A 13796-nucleotide genomic window follows, 5' to 3' on the forward strand; every position below is an offset into this window, starting at 1 on the left:
AGGTACATTTTTGAGGAAAGTGAAAGTGAGAAGTCTGTGAAAGTTTTTATAGACTTCGAGAGGTGTATCAAAGCAGGGGAGCAATAGATTTAGGTGTTGAGTAGCATCCCACTTGGCTTCTGCTCTCAAGGCTGCAATAGCCTTCTGTTGTTCTATATTGCCAAAACTGGCACAAGGGAGGATGATTGTACTTCTTTTCCCTTGGATTTAGGTTTGGGCTGAGGCTTGGAGGTGTGTTTGGAAGTAAGTTTGGATGTTGACTTTGAGGCGGATTTGGTATAGGTCTTTTTGGGTGTAGAGCGTGGGCGACGAGACACGTTTGTGGTAGAGACAGTAGGGAAAACAGATGGAATTTGAGTAGAGGTTGATGAAGGCCTGGGACAAGATTCAGTTGGAGACTCAAGGGGTTCAGTCTCAACTGTTTGAGGTGAAGGGATGACAGTACCCTTTGTTGTCTTGGAGGTTTTGGGTCCTCCCTTCGCCACTTTGAAGAGGCGGATGTGATCAGTTACTAGCAAAGTCTCCGGCCAGTAGACTTGGAGGTGATTGGTGCCAGCAATGATGATTTGAGATACTCTGTTTTCTTGACGGAGCATATTTGTCAGTTTTGTGTTGTGTGGCTCGCTGCAGAGCAAGTTAAGGTAGGTTTGCTCCTAGTTAAAAGGATCGGGTTACATTAGAGTGGCCAACACAATCTTCTGTGGCTGTAAAGCCTTGTCTGGGGATCCTGTGGCACCGACCCAACAATTCTTAATAATAATTGCGGCCAGTAAGTTGTGGCATGGCATGAAGAGCGAGATCTTGAGGGTTCCTTCAGTGGAATCACTCACCTTGAGCATTGTCTCCTTCAAGGTTTTGTTCGCTTCCTCATCAGTGAAATATGAGGGTTTAGGACCACTGCTCGATAAGGCGGATAGTTCACGAACAACTTTGGAGACATTGATTGGTACTTCTTCTTGCACTTCGAAGTCAGGAGAGGTAAAGACATGAACTTTGGTGAAGAGTTCATCGGAGTAGTTATAGTGCAGTTCTTGGTAGCACTGTTTGATCGGAGAAGTCAGAAGATAGGGCGCCTCTTTGATGACTAAAGAAAGTCATTGGTGCCTTGACATAATTTCTTCGGCCTCCATGTACCCTGGTTTTATTTGGAAGGAGGGTACATCCATCGAATGTTCATACCGTACTTCCATGTTACTACAATCTATTATTTTCTTTGAATTTGATTTCGCCATATCTGTGATTCTGAAAGAACAAAAGATTTGAGCAGGAATTCTCACAGTTGATTACTGTGGAATGAAGGATTAGTTTGCATGTAAGAGATAGAAGAGAAAATGATTAGGCGTGGATGAGAGAAAGACTAAAGATGATGTGTGATCATGGGAGATGAATAGTTACTTAGGGCTTTGAAACGACATCGGTGGTTTGAAATCCGCGCGCCAAGGTGTATTTAATGAAATTTGAGATCCGTATTAAATACCCGTCAGTGAAATTCCTTAAATTAAGAGATTTATGCGATATAGATTATTTTATTTAAGCTTTACAAAGGGAATAACTGAATAAATTTTACTAAAGGCGGGACAAATTAAAGCATTTTTTAAACCCAATTTAAAAGACTTGTTCAGCAAGAATGTTTCAGTCTCAATTCCCAACAATCAGTTAAGGCTTCAAACATTTCTAATCAGTTAGATAAAAGAATTTTTAAACATAAATGTTCATAACTGATTTAACTGATAAACTCTTATTTAATGCATAAATTTGAGTTACTCTCTAGTAGACTGATCATCGTAGTCAGTCAATTCCACATCATTAATTGAACATATGAGTTTGGTTCCCCCTCAAAGATATAACCTTATATTTCTCATGACTATCACAGCAAGGTAACAGGACATTAAACATGATAGAGATAATGAGAGTTTGTCTTTTGACAAAGAATTTCAATTCATTCAAGAGGGAAACTGTTAGGTCCGGAGGGTCTCGAATAGGTGTATGGGGGCGGAAAAAAACCTATGGGCTATTTTTCTCTTCTAAAACAGAGGGATCTCAAGATAGAGATCAAAATGAAACTTTACAAGCAAACTAAGACACCTGTTAACAGAAAGGAGTTTTGACCAAACAGGGTTAACGACTGATACTGAACAACTCTTCAGTAAGGAGTTATCAGTTAAGTTTCTGGAACTTAACTGATGCACATAAAGACTTCAGTCGAGTTTGCTAAAACAGAGATGATATCACTCTTCCTGACTATCGGATGATAGATCAGTCAGACTAATATCATACGCAGCAGAAATAACTTTGTTTCGTAATAGCCTCGGTTGAGCACGTTGTTAGTCTTAGGTTTCTCTTTGCAGTTAATCAGAATTCAGTTTATAAAATGAAAGAACACAAGTAAGAATGTAAAACTGAAAGCTGTAAATAACACAGAGACTTTTACGTGGTTCGGAAAGCACTTCCTACATGCACAGTCGGTTGATCAGACCAACAATCCACTCCGCAAGTGCTTAACTGGTGCACTGCAAACCGAACTGTGTGCTTGCCGGGTGCACACAACCGTACCACTGAAGATTCCACTCTTCAGTACCGACACTTCACTCGTGTTGGATTTCTCACTCCTAGCACAACCCGCGCTAGGATCTCACAGAGTCAGAGTACCTTCCTGAACTCCTTTACCACTCAAACACTCGATTCTATCTCTCGAAAGGAGGTTTGAAAACTTGCCAACTATACTTCAAAGAACAAGTTCTTTGGAGCAAGTTTGACCTAGGCTTCTGGGTAAACAGAGGTTTGCCTAAGGTCTAAGAGAATGTGTGTAATCAGCAGTTACAGAACAAAATAAGTTAAAAGCGCGATTGGAAACTGTTGGATTTATATACTGAAAGCAAGAACCTTTTATGCTTGTATACAATGATTCCTATGTTCACTATTTAATCTCCTATCTGATTGTGTTCATGATTGCATATGTATGTTCCTTATCTCTATATAAGTAGATTATATGGTGTGTTGTAGATCACAGAAGACCATATAATTGGAATAACCTTAAGATAAATAAAATGATCACAACTGAGATGACTTTAGGACGAGTGGTTTAGGCTGCAGTATAGATGGAAGTAGTTTGTCTTGACTACTTGTCTATACTGGTACGTCATAATGTATTGATAGGACCACAATGAGATGTATTCTTCTTTCTGACTTAAGTGAAGAATCAAGATCTCGGTGACTTAATAGAATCTTAATACTAATAAGATTTCAAATATATATGTTGATTCGTATATCACTTTGACTTACTATGGGTGAGAGTTATATAGTAACTTGAGTACTCTGTATCTTGAGTGATAGCGGTCAATATATGATATTTGATTATCTGTATTAGTACCCGTATCCGGTATAGGATAATGACATCCCTTTAAGGAGCTCAATAAGGTTTATTGCATTAAACCCTGCAGGTTGATTAAGTTCAGATGCAATAATAAAGTTTGAGTGGTACTGCTTAAGGATTACAAAGATATTAATTAATTTAAGCTGTCAGAGCTCTAATTAATTAATGGATGTCGGATATTTTAAATATGGAGATTTAATAAGTCTAAATACAAGCCCCGATTCATCACCGACAATAAAGGGGTAAGTCAGTATTGATTCTCTAGTGGAATGAATTAATACTTATGAATTAATTATGATCTGGGTTGATCATAGAAATTAATTCATTGGAGGCCCATCTTTATTCCTTGTATCTGGTCCCTGGACTGGCCCAAAGTCTCATTGCCCTAGCTGGAGAATTCGAGCAGCACAGAAACTGGCGCCCAACGCTGTGTTTTAATTATTTAAATACAGCTGTCTGCTCTCAGGAAAAACACACACAAAATTAGGGTTTTGAGAGCAGTAGAGCGGCGCCATCGTGAAAGCAGAATTCTCTCTTGGGGCTTTCATAGCTCGTTGTCCATCCAACGGTGAAAGCTGAGCGGAATACAGTTCAGAAGGTCAGAGCTGGAGTAGTTCAACTCGATCATCGACAGCCTTTGCATAAGTTTTTCAAGTAAGTCATTCTAACTTCTATGTGCAGCACTTAAATTCATAGGAGCATGTTAGGATTAATCGTTGTATGGCAAATTAAGATATCCAAGAAACAATCTCGTTGGGGCTAATAATCCTTCAGAAACACGCGAAGATACTAATTAGTCAAAACGACAAAACTATCTCCTTTCATCTATCTCACCAAACAAGTTCAGCAAACAAAACACAATTTTCTCATCATCTTACCATACCACCAAGATTAGTCAGTGCGTGATCTCTTGGCAGACCTTTCTTCAGGGTCCTTTTCAGTTGTTTGATTTTCTTCACACTTCTTCCTTTCTCTTTCCTCTTTGCGCTTTCCTCCTAATGGCCTTGAGTTTCAGTTACAGTTGAATCCGTTGTTTGATGTCCACTTTGATGTTGAAGATTCATTACTGCTGACTCAAGAATGACAAACTTGGCTTTGAGATCAGTTATCTCCATCTCTTGGGCTTGAAGTCTCTTCTTCATTAATTGAATCTCTGCATCAGTTGATTGAATAACAACTGGTGTATCTTCAGTCTTTTTTCAGTTCTCATGCCATCAGAGGTCGGAGGGGATTTCAGTGTCTCCAAGAGAGATTCCTCATCGTTGGTAGGATCCTCTACGTTTTGAGGAATGTTGAGCAAGCCTCTGGCAAGCAAGAATTGCTTGAAGTTGGGCACCCAATCATGAATGACATCCCACAGATTTGTGACATTGAATTTTTCAAGAATATCAGCCTCAATAGAGTCCATCTCCGAGGCAGACGTCATTTCATCAATCCATTGAAATTGGGATTTGGGAGCAGTCTTGACAAAAGTGTAGAAGTGATATCTAACAAGATCCTGATACACCTCTAGATATCTTTCCGCCATGACTGAAGGCAGTGAGATATTGACGCTATGTTGGGCTAGCTTTAGGAAGTGGTTCCTCAGCTCTGTTGTCGGTGTAGCAGAGAAGGAGGAAGATGCATCTGGGTCGGTGAAGATGACCCTTTCTTGGAAAGTTTCAACGCAATGTTGAAAATATCCTATAAGAGAAGGGAGAGCTTCCTCATTTGAATCTTTCACTGCAAGATTGACTAGTGACTCATCAGGAGCTTGTTTTTCTTGATTCGATGGAGGCAAATCTGGCGACCGTGATAGTGTTTGAAATGATTCAGCAAATGGAACAGGTGAACCAACATGAGATTTCTCAGAAATTATTTTGGGTAAAACTTCGATTGGAGAGCTTGGAGTGATAAGGTCAATTTTAATTGGACCTTTAATGCTGACTGTAGTCTTTCATGATGAGCTTCGTGTTCGGTTGTGAACACCATTTGTTGGAATATGGGTTGAGCTGATCACAATGGGAGTTGCCTTGATTGAACTCTTCTGACTGTCGAACAGGTAGATGGATGAAGGGACTTCAGTCGTATCCTTCCAGAAGCATTGAATTTGACTAGTGCTGTGAAGGATGATCGACGACATTCTGGATCCTTGCCGAAGGTGCTTGGTGGAATGAATTTCATCTTTTTCTTCTCCCAATACTCGTAGATAGGCGTGTTCCCAATTGTAGGGGCCTTCTTGCATAAGTGTAATCAGCAGAATCTTGTGGGGTCTTGACATGTGATCCGGTGACCCTCGAATGTCAAACTAACATTTCTTGATTATCTTGGCAATTGGTCTAAGATAAGAGTGAAGTAGTGACATGCTCAATACATTTTTGATACTTAACCCTGAGGGGGCCTCGTCTTTCAGGGCATTTACCATAAGTCTGGTTGCATCTTCGTCTGAGAATGTTGGGGCTGGACCATCGGAAGGGAGATGAAATATTTTTCTTACCACTTGAGAGACATTTATGATATGTTTCTCTGAGGATGAGAAATCTGCAGCAGTGAAGATATTGATTTCTGCGGTGCATTCTCCAGTGGCTTCATTCAGAGCAATGGAGTCGTAGAACTCTTTGATGATCTGATCTCCGAGTAGGAAGGTTGGCACTGAATATATGAAGTTTAGCCAGCCATGTCGATTGAGCTTTAACTGATATTGGCGTAGAGCTTCAGTCTTGATTTTAAAACAGATGAGTGTTATGAATCTTACTGATTATCCGAAGATTTATCAATTAGACTAATAACATTAGCAGCAGAAAATTTAACTTTTGAAATAGCCTTTGATTATCACGTTGTCAGATTATAGTTTCACTTTGCAGTTAATCAGTTTCAGTTAAAGAGACGTTTGTGCACAAATAAGAAAGTAAAGCTGAAAGCGATAAACGACAAAGGATTTTTACGTTGTTCATAACAAGTTCCTGCATCCACGGTTAGTTGATCACACTGACAAACACTCTGGGCTAGTGCTTACGGGTGCACAACAAACCTTACAACTGAATCAGATTTTCAGTACCAACACACTGGGTTGGATTTCTCGCTCACTCTTAGCACGCTAAGACACAACAATGCCTTTTCAGCGGATGGTTAAGATCTCTTGGAGTCAGAACACTGGTCTGAACTCCGCTCTACTCAAACACTATTTTCGCTCAGTTGAAAGGAGGTTCGAAGTACCAACTAGATCACAGAGAACAGACTCTCTATAATTGGAACTTAGGCTTTGGATATACAATGTATTTGCCTAAGGATCTAAGAAAATGTATGAAATTAGTAGTCTGATTTTGGGCTTTGGGTATTCTCTTATTCGATTCAAATCTTTGAATGCTTTGAATGGCTGTGTTGCAATTTTGGCAGCGTTTCAGCTTGTATTTTTGAATCGGTGAAGGTTGAAGTGATCCTCGAGCTCTATTTATATAGAGAGGTCTTGAATAGATCCGTTGGCGGAGATGGTCTTCAAGAATTCATCCGTTGTGAGAGTAATTCGAATTTGGCTGAGGCTTCAATCTTCGAGGTTCCTTGTTTGGTGAGAATCGTCGTCTCAGGTACAAGAGGTAAGGCGCCCCTGAAAAGTAATCACCAAAAAGGAATGCTTTGCAGAAAAAAGATGATCCTCAATATCTCTGCATTTAATGCGGTTGTACTTGAAAGTGTGTGGCTTCCTTTTAAACTTTGGAGTTCCAGTTCGAGGAAGAATGTCAATTGATACTTGACTTTAGTATCAGACTGCTAAGTCCACGTAGCCAGCATTTATTAATCAGTCATAATTGATTCTTCAGTTGAGAAACTCGTTCAGTCAAAACATCAGTATTTGACTTGGCCTTTCAATTCAACTTCAGTTGAGTTCTTCACTCTTCAGTCTTTAGTCCTCCGGTCTTCAGTCTTCAGTCTTCAGAACACTAGACAAACTAGAAAATGAACTCCAACAGTTGAGTTTGGAAAGTTCTAGTCTATTACAAAGAAAACCTAAGGATTTTGGTATCATCAAAACTAGGGCTATGATATTTCATTAAGTTCCCAACAGATACAATGTAGCCTTGGAAATCATAACAAATATAAAGTGGTAAATATTTGCCTATTAACACTCAATATTTTGTCTTTTTATGGGTCAGCTTCATGCTTGGATAGAAAGAAAAAAATAATTAAAAAAAAAGAAACAAAAAAAGTTAAAATTGCATGCATTCAAAATAGGGTCGGACACATTGCATGCATTCAAAATTTAAAAGTTAAATTCAAAATAGGGTTGACTTTTATGCATGCATGAGTGGAAATTTAAAATTAATTCAAAAGTTAAAATTTCCATCAAATTTGGAAAACCAAATTCGGTCAACTGCCATGTTTTTTATTGGAAACTTAAAGAAAAAAAACTGACATGTGTAAGAGCTTAACATTGATTTTGATATGTAGGGGTAGGATAGACATTTAGGGCATAGAATGCTTTGTTTTATAACTTAGGGCATTTTTACCATAAAACTTAAGGAAGTGGGCATTTTAAATTTTCACTCTAATTAATATTTAATATAAATAATTTTATTGGCCCATTTGTCACCTAAACTCTAAAGCACATTACATAGAGGCCCAAAGCCCATATAAATAAGGGTGTTGGGGTAGGCATAAGGCACAAGTGAAGTTAGGATAATTTAGAGGAAGCATAAGTTGGAGACACGAGGGAATTCTCTTTCACTCCAAATACTCAAACATCCTTCAAATCTTCAAGGCGTTCTTGGGTATTCAAGGTGTTCTTGAAAACAAGATCATAAATCATTTGGCGAACTCAAACATTCCTTTAAATTTTCAAACTATTCTTAAGTATTCAAGGCGTTCTTGGGTATTCAAGGCATTCTTGGAGACAAGAGCATATATCATTTGAAGAGCTGAATCAGAGAATCGCAACCTGTGATGCCCGATGCAGAAGTAAGGAGTGATCGTCGGTGTACAAGGCACAGACAAAGAGTGGCTCTTATAAGTGCTTTGAAGCGGAGGGGTACATGAACGAACCGAAAACATACCAGAAATAGAGGGATTCCTAGAATATGTAGGTATGTGACTTCATATTCGAGGAGAGCTTAAACGATTTGATAGGTGTTACTCATACTAATAAGATGCATCTTCTTTTCTGGTGACCATATGGAAGAAACTCCAAGGTTAAGCGTGCTTGGCTTAGAGCAATTACAGGATGGGTAACCCTTGAAAAGTTTCTCGGGGAGCATGCGAGTGAGGACAAAATACGCTATAAAAGACTCGTGTTGGTTTGTGGGGACAATCGTCAAGTTTGGGGCCAGGCTGTTATAGGTGATATCAGAGCCGAACCTCTCGCAGTACGGTGTGGTTCGGGGACGAAATATTAAAATTTTTAATTTTTTAATTGTATATGATTGTGTGCTTGTTGGCCTTTTTTTTATAAATGGAATATGATTGGAACTTTTGGGCTTGTATGCGTTTTTTTACTGATTGGGGCCCAATGTATAACTGGAAAAAAAATTATTTCTCTATAGTAGTACAAATAAAAATAAAAAATTGGGGCCCCGTTTTTCCCTGGGTCCTAGGCAGTCGCATCCCTCACCTAAGCCCGACCATGTCATTATACCACATAGTTGTGCGTATAGGTTGAAAGTTTTACCTCCACATACACAAATTCTCATTTATTAGAATTTTCAGGTTATTGTCAATTTTTTACGAATTAATGTTATTTTGATTAGCTGAAGTAGCACAAATATATAATTATGTCATTTAATATATTAATTGTTTAAATTATGTGCATATTTCAGACATCCACTTGAACATTAATTTAAAAATAATTGACAATTGTGTAAAAATCATAATCTATACCTATTATAAAAGTGCTTTATTTTATAAAATTTAATTTGTCTAGTATACTCCTCATATATACTTAATTTATGCCAATTGGGTAATTTAACATATTATACATATAATAAATCTAAAAATATATGTAAAATTTATGTTTTAAATTTTAATAAAGTAGTAGCATCCATTAGAATTCTTCATCCACATAAGTTCCAATCTTTATTTCTATAAATCTAATAATTTAGAATTACAATACAAATGATTTATTTATTAGAAGTTTAAAATTACTAGAATCTACTCTTCATTGGCACCTAAATACACGAACTTTGGGCCCATTTTGATTTTTTCCCACGAACTCTGAGAATTATCGAAAAATACACAAATTTTGGCTCATTTTATTTTTGCCACGAAATATATTGTTATAAAAAATAATCCAAATAATTCTTATTTTAGTTTTTTTTTCAAGACAACGTCGTTGTAATTAAGAAATATATTTTAAAATTTTAAAAAGAAAATCATGTCACCATGAATAATTGTCATCTATCATTATTAAATTAATTAAGCTAGCTAGTTAATTATAAAAGAATTGTTTGAATTATTTTTTATTACAATATATTTTGTGGGAAAAAACAAAACGGGTCAAAGTTTGTGTATTTTTTTACAATTCTCAAAGTTTGTGGAAAAACAAAATGAGTCACAGTTCGTGTATTTTTTTGACAATTTTTAAAATTCGTGGGAAACACTAAAATGGACCCAAAGTTCGTGTATTTAGGTGCCATTAATCCTATTTTTATTCTGTAATTCTAATAATTTAAAAAATTAATATTTGAAATTAAAATTAATTATGTAAAAATGAAACCTAGAAAATAAACATGAAGTGTATAATATTTTTTTTCTAATGACGATAAAATTAGATGATGCTTAATTAATTAAAATTATTAATTATTTTTATATTAAATCCAGATGACTTGTTTCAATTATTATGAGTTTTATAATATTATATTTTCAAACGTTATTCAATAATTGGTTCAAAAAATATTTTAAAAAATAAATATTATTATAAAACAATTGAATTATGGCAAAAAAATACACGAACTTTGATAAAAGTTACAATTTTCACCTGAACTTTAAAATCAGCCAAAATATACATGAACTTATATTTTTGTTGCAATTTTCACCCAACTTTTGACTTCCGGTGATATTAGAGCTTAGTTGGCAGACGAAAATTCCTACGTGGCGCCGGTATCTAAAACGTACAATGAACAATGGCTAAAAAATACACGAACTTTGATAAAAGTTGTAATTTTTCACCTGAACTTATACTTTAGTTGCAAATTTTCACATGAAGTTATATTTTAGTTGCGATTTTCACCTAAATGTTTACATTAAGCCAAAAAAATGCATCTCACAAAATTAGGGTTCTCGATTTTTGTTTTCATTCTTTATTCATGCCTAATTAAAATTGCAATTCAAACTTGAATCGGAATTAAATAACAAAAATATGCTTAAAATATGTTTCATTACTGCCCATAGCCACAAAAAGACCACAGATGTTTGCAACTACACAATTTACATCCAACGAAAAACAAGAGTTGTAAACTTCATTATTGATTTGTAATGATTCTAATTCAAGTTCACGTGAAAATTGCAACTTTTGTCAAAGTTTGTGTATTTTTGGGCTATAATCCCTAAAATAAAATATAAATTTACATTTATAAAAAATTATTTATTAAAATACTCTCAGCTAGTGATTGAAAGTTCGTAGTAAAATTTGATAAAAAAAATAGCTTATAATGGTTTTTTAAAATGATCCAATTATTTTAACGATTCTGCCACTCTTGGTCCACAGCCAAGAATCAGAAGGAGATTTGGGCAAAGGAGGTAGCAACAACGCCTTCCTCCAAAGCCCGAAAGGCCAGCCTTGGCAGTGAATCAACTCAAGAATTAACGATCTTCGTTTATCGAAATCTTGAAAATCGACGGCGTTGAAGCTCGAGCATCGTGACAAACACGTGGTCTTGGCAGTGACGAATGCATCAAAACTCGATACACCGCTGCCGGCGGAGAAATACTCCTCTGCATTCTCCACACCATTTTCGCCTCTCTCGATTTCTCCTGCTGCTGCCCAGTAAATGCTATCTATTCCAAAATTGCTTGATTTCCGTTTGCTTTTCGACTCCATATACTTGCTTATGATTGCTGAAACGAATATCTGCCAACACTTTCAAACACGTTCTTCAACCATAAATGAAATTAATTTATTGAAAACCCAATTCTAATATCAAAGCAAATATGCATAAGCTACTTGTCGGAATTAAATAGATTTATAAAAATGAGTTAATATTTTGATTTACCTCCTCTTCTTGGTCGAAGTCGTTGGGGGGCTCTTCTGGTTCAGGCGTCGAATGCAGATTTCCTCGTAAAAAATGGCATTTCGCAAATGTATGCTTGAGAACTGAAGCAAGGCATTTGCATTTTTTGGTAGGTTCTTCCACTTCTTGGTAAAAAATGCTCATGATGGAAAACTAATTTGAAATGAAATAATTGCTATCTTTTGAATACTAGTACTCCTATTATTTATAAATGTGATGAAGATACTATTATATGTTAAATCTTCTTATTGACATTGGCCTCTCATCCTATCCTATTTAACTTTTTGGTATATTTGTCTTTGGGGTGAAGGCTAAGTTACACGTAGATAAGAAAGTTCACCAATATGAGCCAAACTTTTTTGATCAATTGAAAATGGAACATCACATTTCCTCGTTTTTTGAAATTAAATCCTAATTAATCTTACCATGTGAATGTGATGGTTTCGTGCTTCAATCGTTAGACAAATGCATTTTTTTTTATTGTTATTTTACCTGTAAATGTTTCTGCATGTTTAATGAAGTAAATTCTTCGATGATCATCACTCCTTTATCTTTGAACAGAACGGAAAACGACAAAACACTTTAGTACTATTAAACTAGCTTCAACTATGGGGAAAGAATAGAATATAAAAAATTAATGACTGTGTATTGTATCCAAAAAGAAGTGAAGGAAGGTTAACAAATACTCCCTCCGTCTCATTATTAATGTCTCATTTCTTTTGGGCACGGAGATTAAGAAGTGTGTAGAAAGTAGATAAAGTGGATTGGTGTAAATTATTTAAATATTAGGTATATAGAGAGAGAATATTGCCATAAATGGAATGAGACACTACTACATGGGACAACAACCCAAAAAAGAAAGTGGGACACTACTAATGGGACGGAGGGAGTAATAGCTTTATATCATCATAGGCTGTTTATTTTGCATGATTGAGTATTTTTATTCTCAAGAGTAGATTTCTCCAATCTCACTCTTTTAATGAGATAAAAATCAAGTAAAAGTAGTTTGAATAATAGAAACAATCCAAGGCCTTGTGATATTATCCTAAAGTTTCAATCCATTATAATAAACAGTGGATTGACCTTACTATTTTTATCTCTCAGGGCTAATAATTCAAAGTATTTACATGTATACAACATATAATACTACTTTTTTTCTTAGTATACTACGGGTTTTGTTTGTAACCACATAAGATAGTAATTTTTTTCCCACGAGTTGGCTTATTCGGCATTTCATCTTATTAATTGTTGATCTCATTTGGCTTGCAGTGAAGAAGGAATTGATATATTGTTGTTCTGATTCCCATAGCAACTCCTAATCTTAGGCATATGCACACCAATCAGCCTCCTCTTGAGGACGAGCAAAAATATAATCAGTTTGCTACGGCGTGACAGCCTTCTTGTTCTTGGTGGAGGAAAAGTTGGAGTTGCAACATATCTTCTTCGCTTTTGAGTTCGGCAACGAAAATGTGATATTTTGATTGATATAAAAATTAATGAAATTTAATTAAAATTAAGTATGAATGATTAGTATGCACTAAATTCAATTACAATTTGCGCAAAAAGAAATTGGAGTAGAAGAAAGAAGAGTGAATTTGTGAACATAAGTGAGGCGTTGTAGGAATAGGGAAATTTGGTTGGCCGATCGATCATACTATATAGGCGGGGAAGAATGCTTTCAAATTTGTGAAAAGAGGTTTGTCTTGTTTACTAAAATAGATGAGCTAGGCTCACAATAGGGATGAATAAAATATTCAAAAATTTAAATTATGGAATCAAACTAAATTAAAATATTAAATTCGGGAAATTAGGGCTCCCCAGAAATTAGGGCTTGCCTACCTCTTCTTTTTTTTTTTTTTTTTTTTTTTTTCTGAAATTAGGAATTGTCGAAAATTAGGGCTTGCCCGCCTCCATCTCTCTCCTCTGTTTCTCTCAAGTATTGAAAGATTTCTGTCCTTTTTTTTTTTTTTTTTAATTTATGAGTCTCTTTAACTTTTTCATAATCCCTCTCCTCTGTTCATTGTTCCGACGGGCTCGCTGGTGTTGAGAGCTGCGGCAGCAGCAAAATCTTGAAGCAAAGAGTGTTGCTTTATTAACAATAACATAAATATGTGAGCCATACAATTTTTGTCTAATACAACTCTCCTTAATACTCGTGCCAAAAAGAAACATGACATGATTATTGAAATGGAGAGAATATATAATACTCCTTCGATTCTCAAATAATA

At 35.9% G+C, this 13796-nt stretch overlaps 1 protein-coding gene across 1 annotated transcript; it reads right to left on the reverse strand.

Moving 5' to 3' along the window:
• Window positions 1–10699: 10699 nt before the first annotated feature.
• On the reverse strand, window positions 10700–11821 carry LOC131003755 (uncharacterized). Its single transcript, XM_057930304.1, has 2 exons — window positions 11551–11821; window positions 10700–11408 (listed from the first exon to the last, which is right to left on the reverse strand). The coding sequence occupies exons 1-2, from the start codon at window positions 11710–11712 to the stop codon at window positions 10998–11000; spliced, it is 573 nt and encodes a 190-aa protein (XP_057786287.1). The 5' UTR covers window positions 11713–11821; the 3' UTR covers window positions 10700–10997.
• Between the last annotated feature and the right edge of the window lie 1975 nt (window positions 11822–13796).

This window comes from Salvia miltiorrhiza, unplaced genomic scaffold, assembly GCF_028751815.1.
Source record: "Salvia miltiorrhiza cultivar Shanhuang (shh) unplaced genomic scaffold, IMPLAD_Smil_shh original_scaffold_266, whole genome shotgun sequence".
NCBI lineage: Eukaryota > Viridiplantae > Streptophyta > Magnoliopsida > Lamiales > Lamiaceae > Salvia > Salvia miltiorrhiza.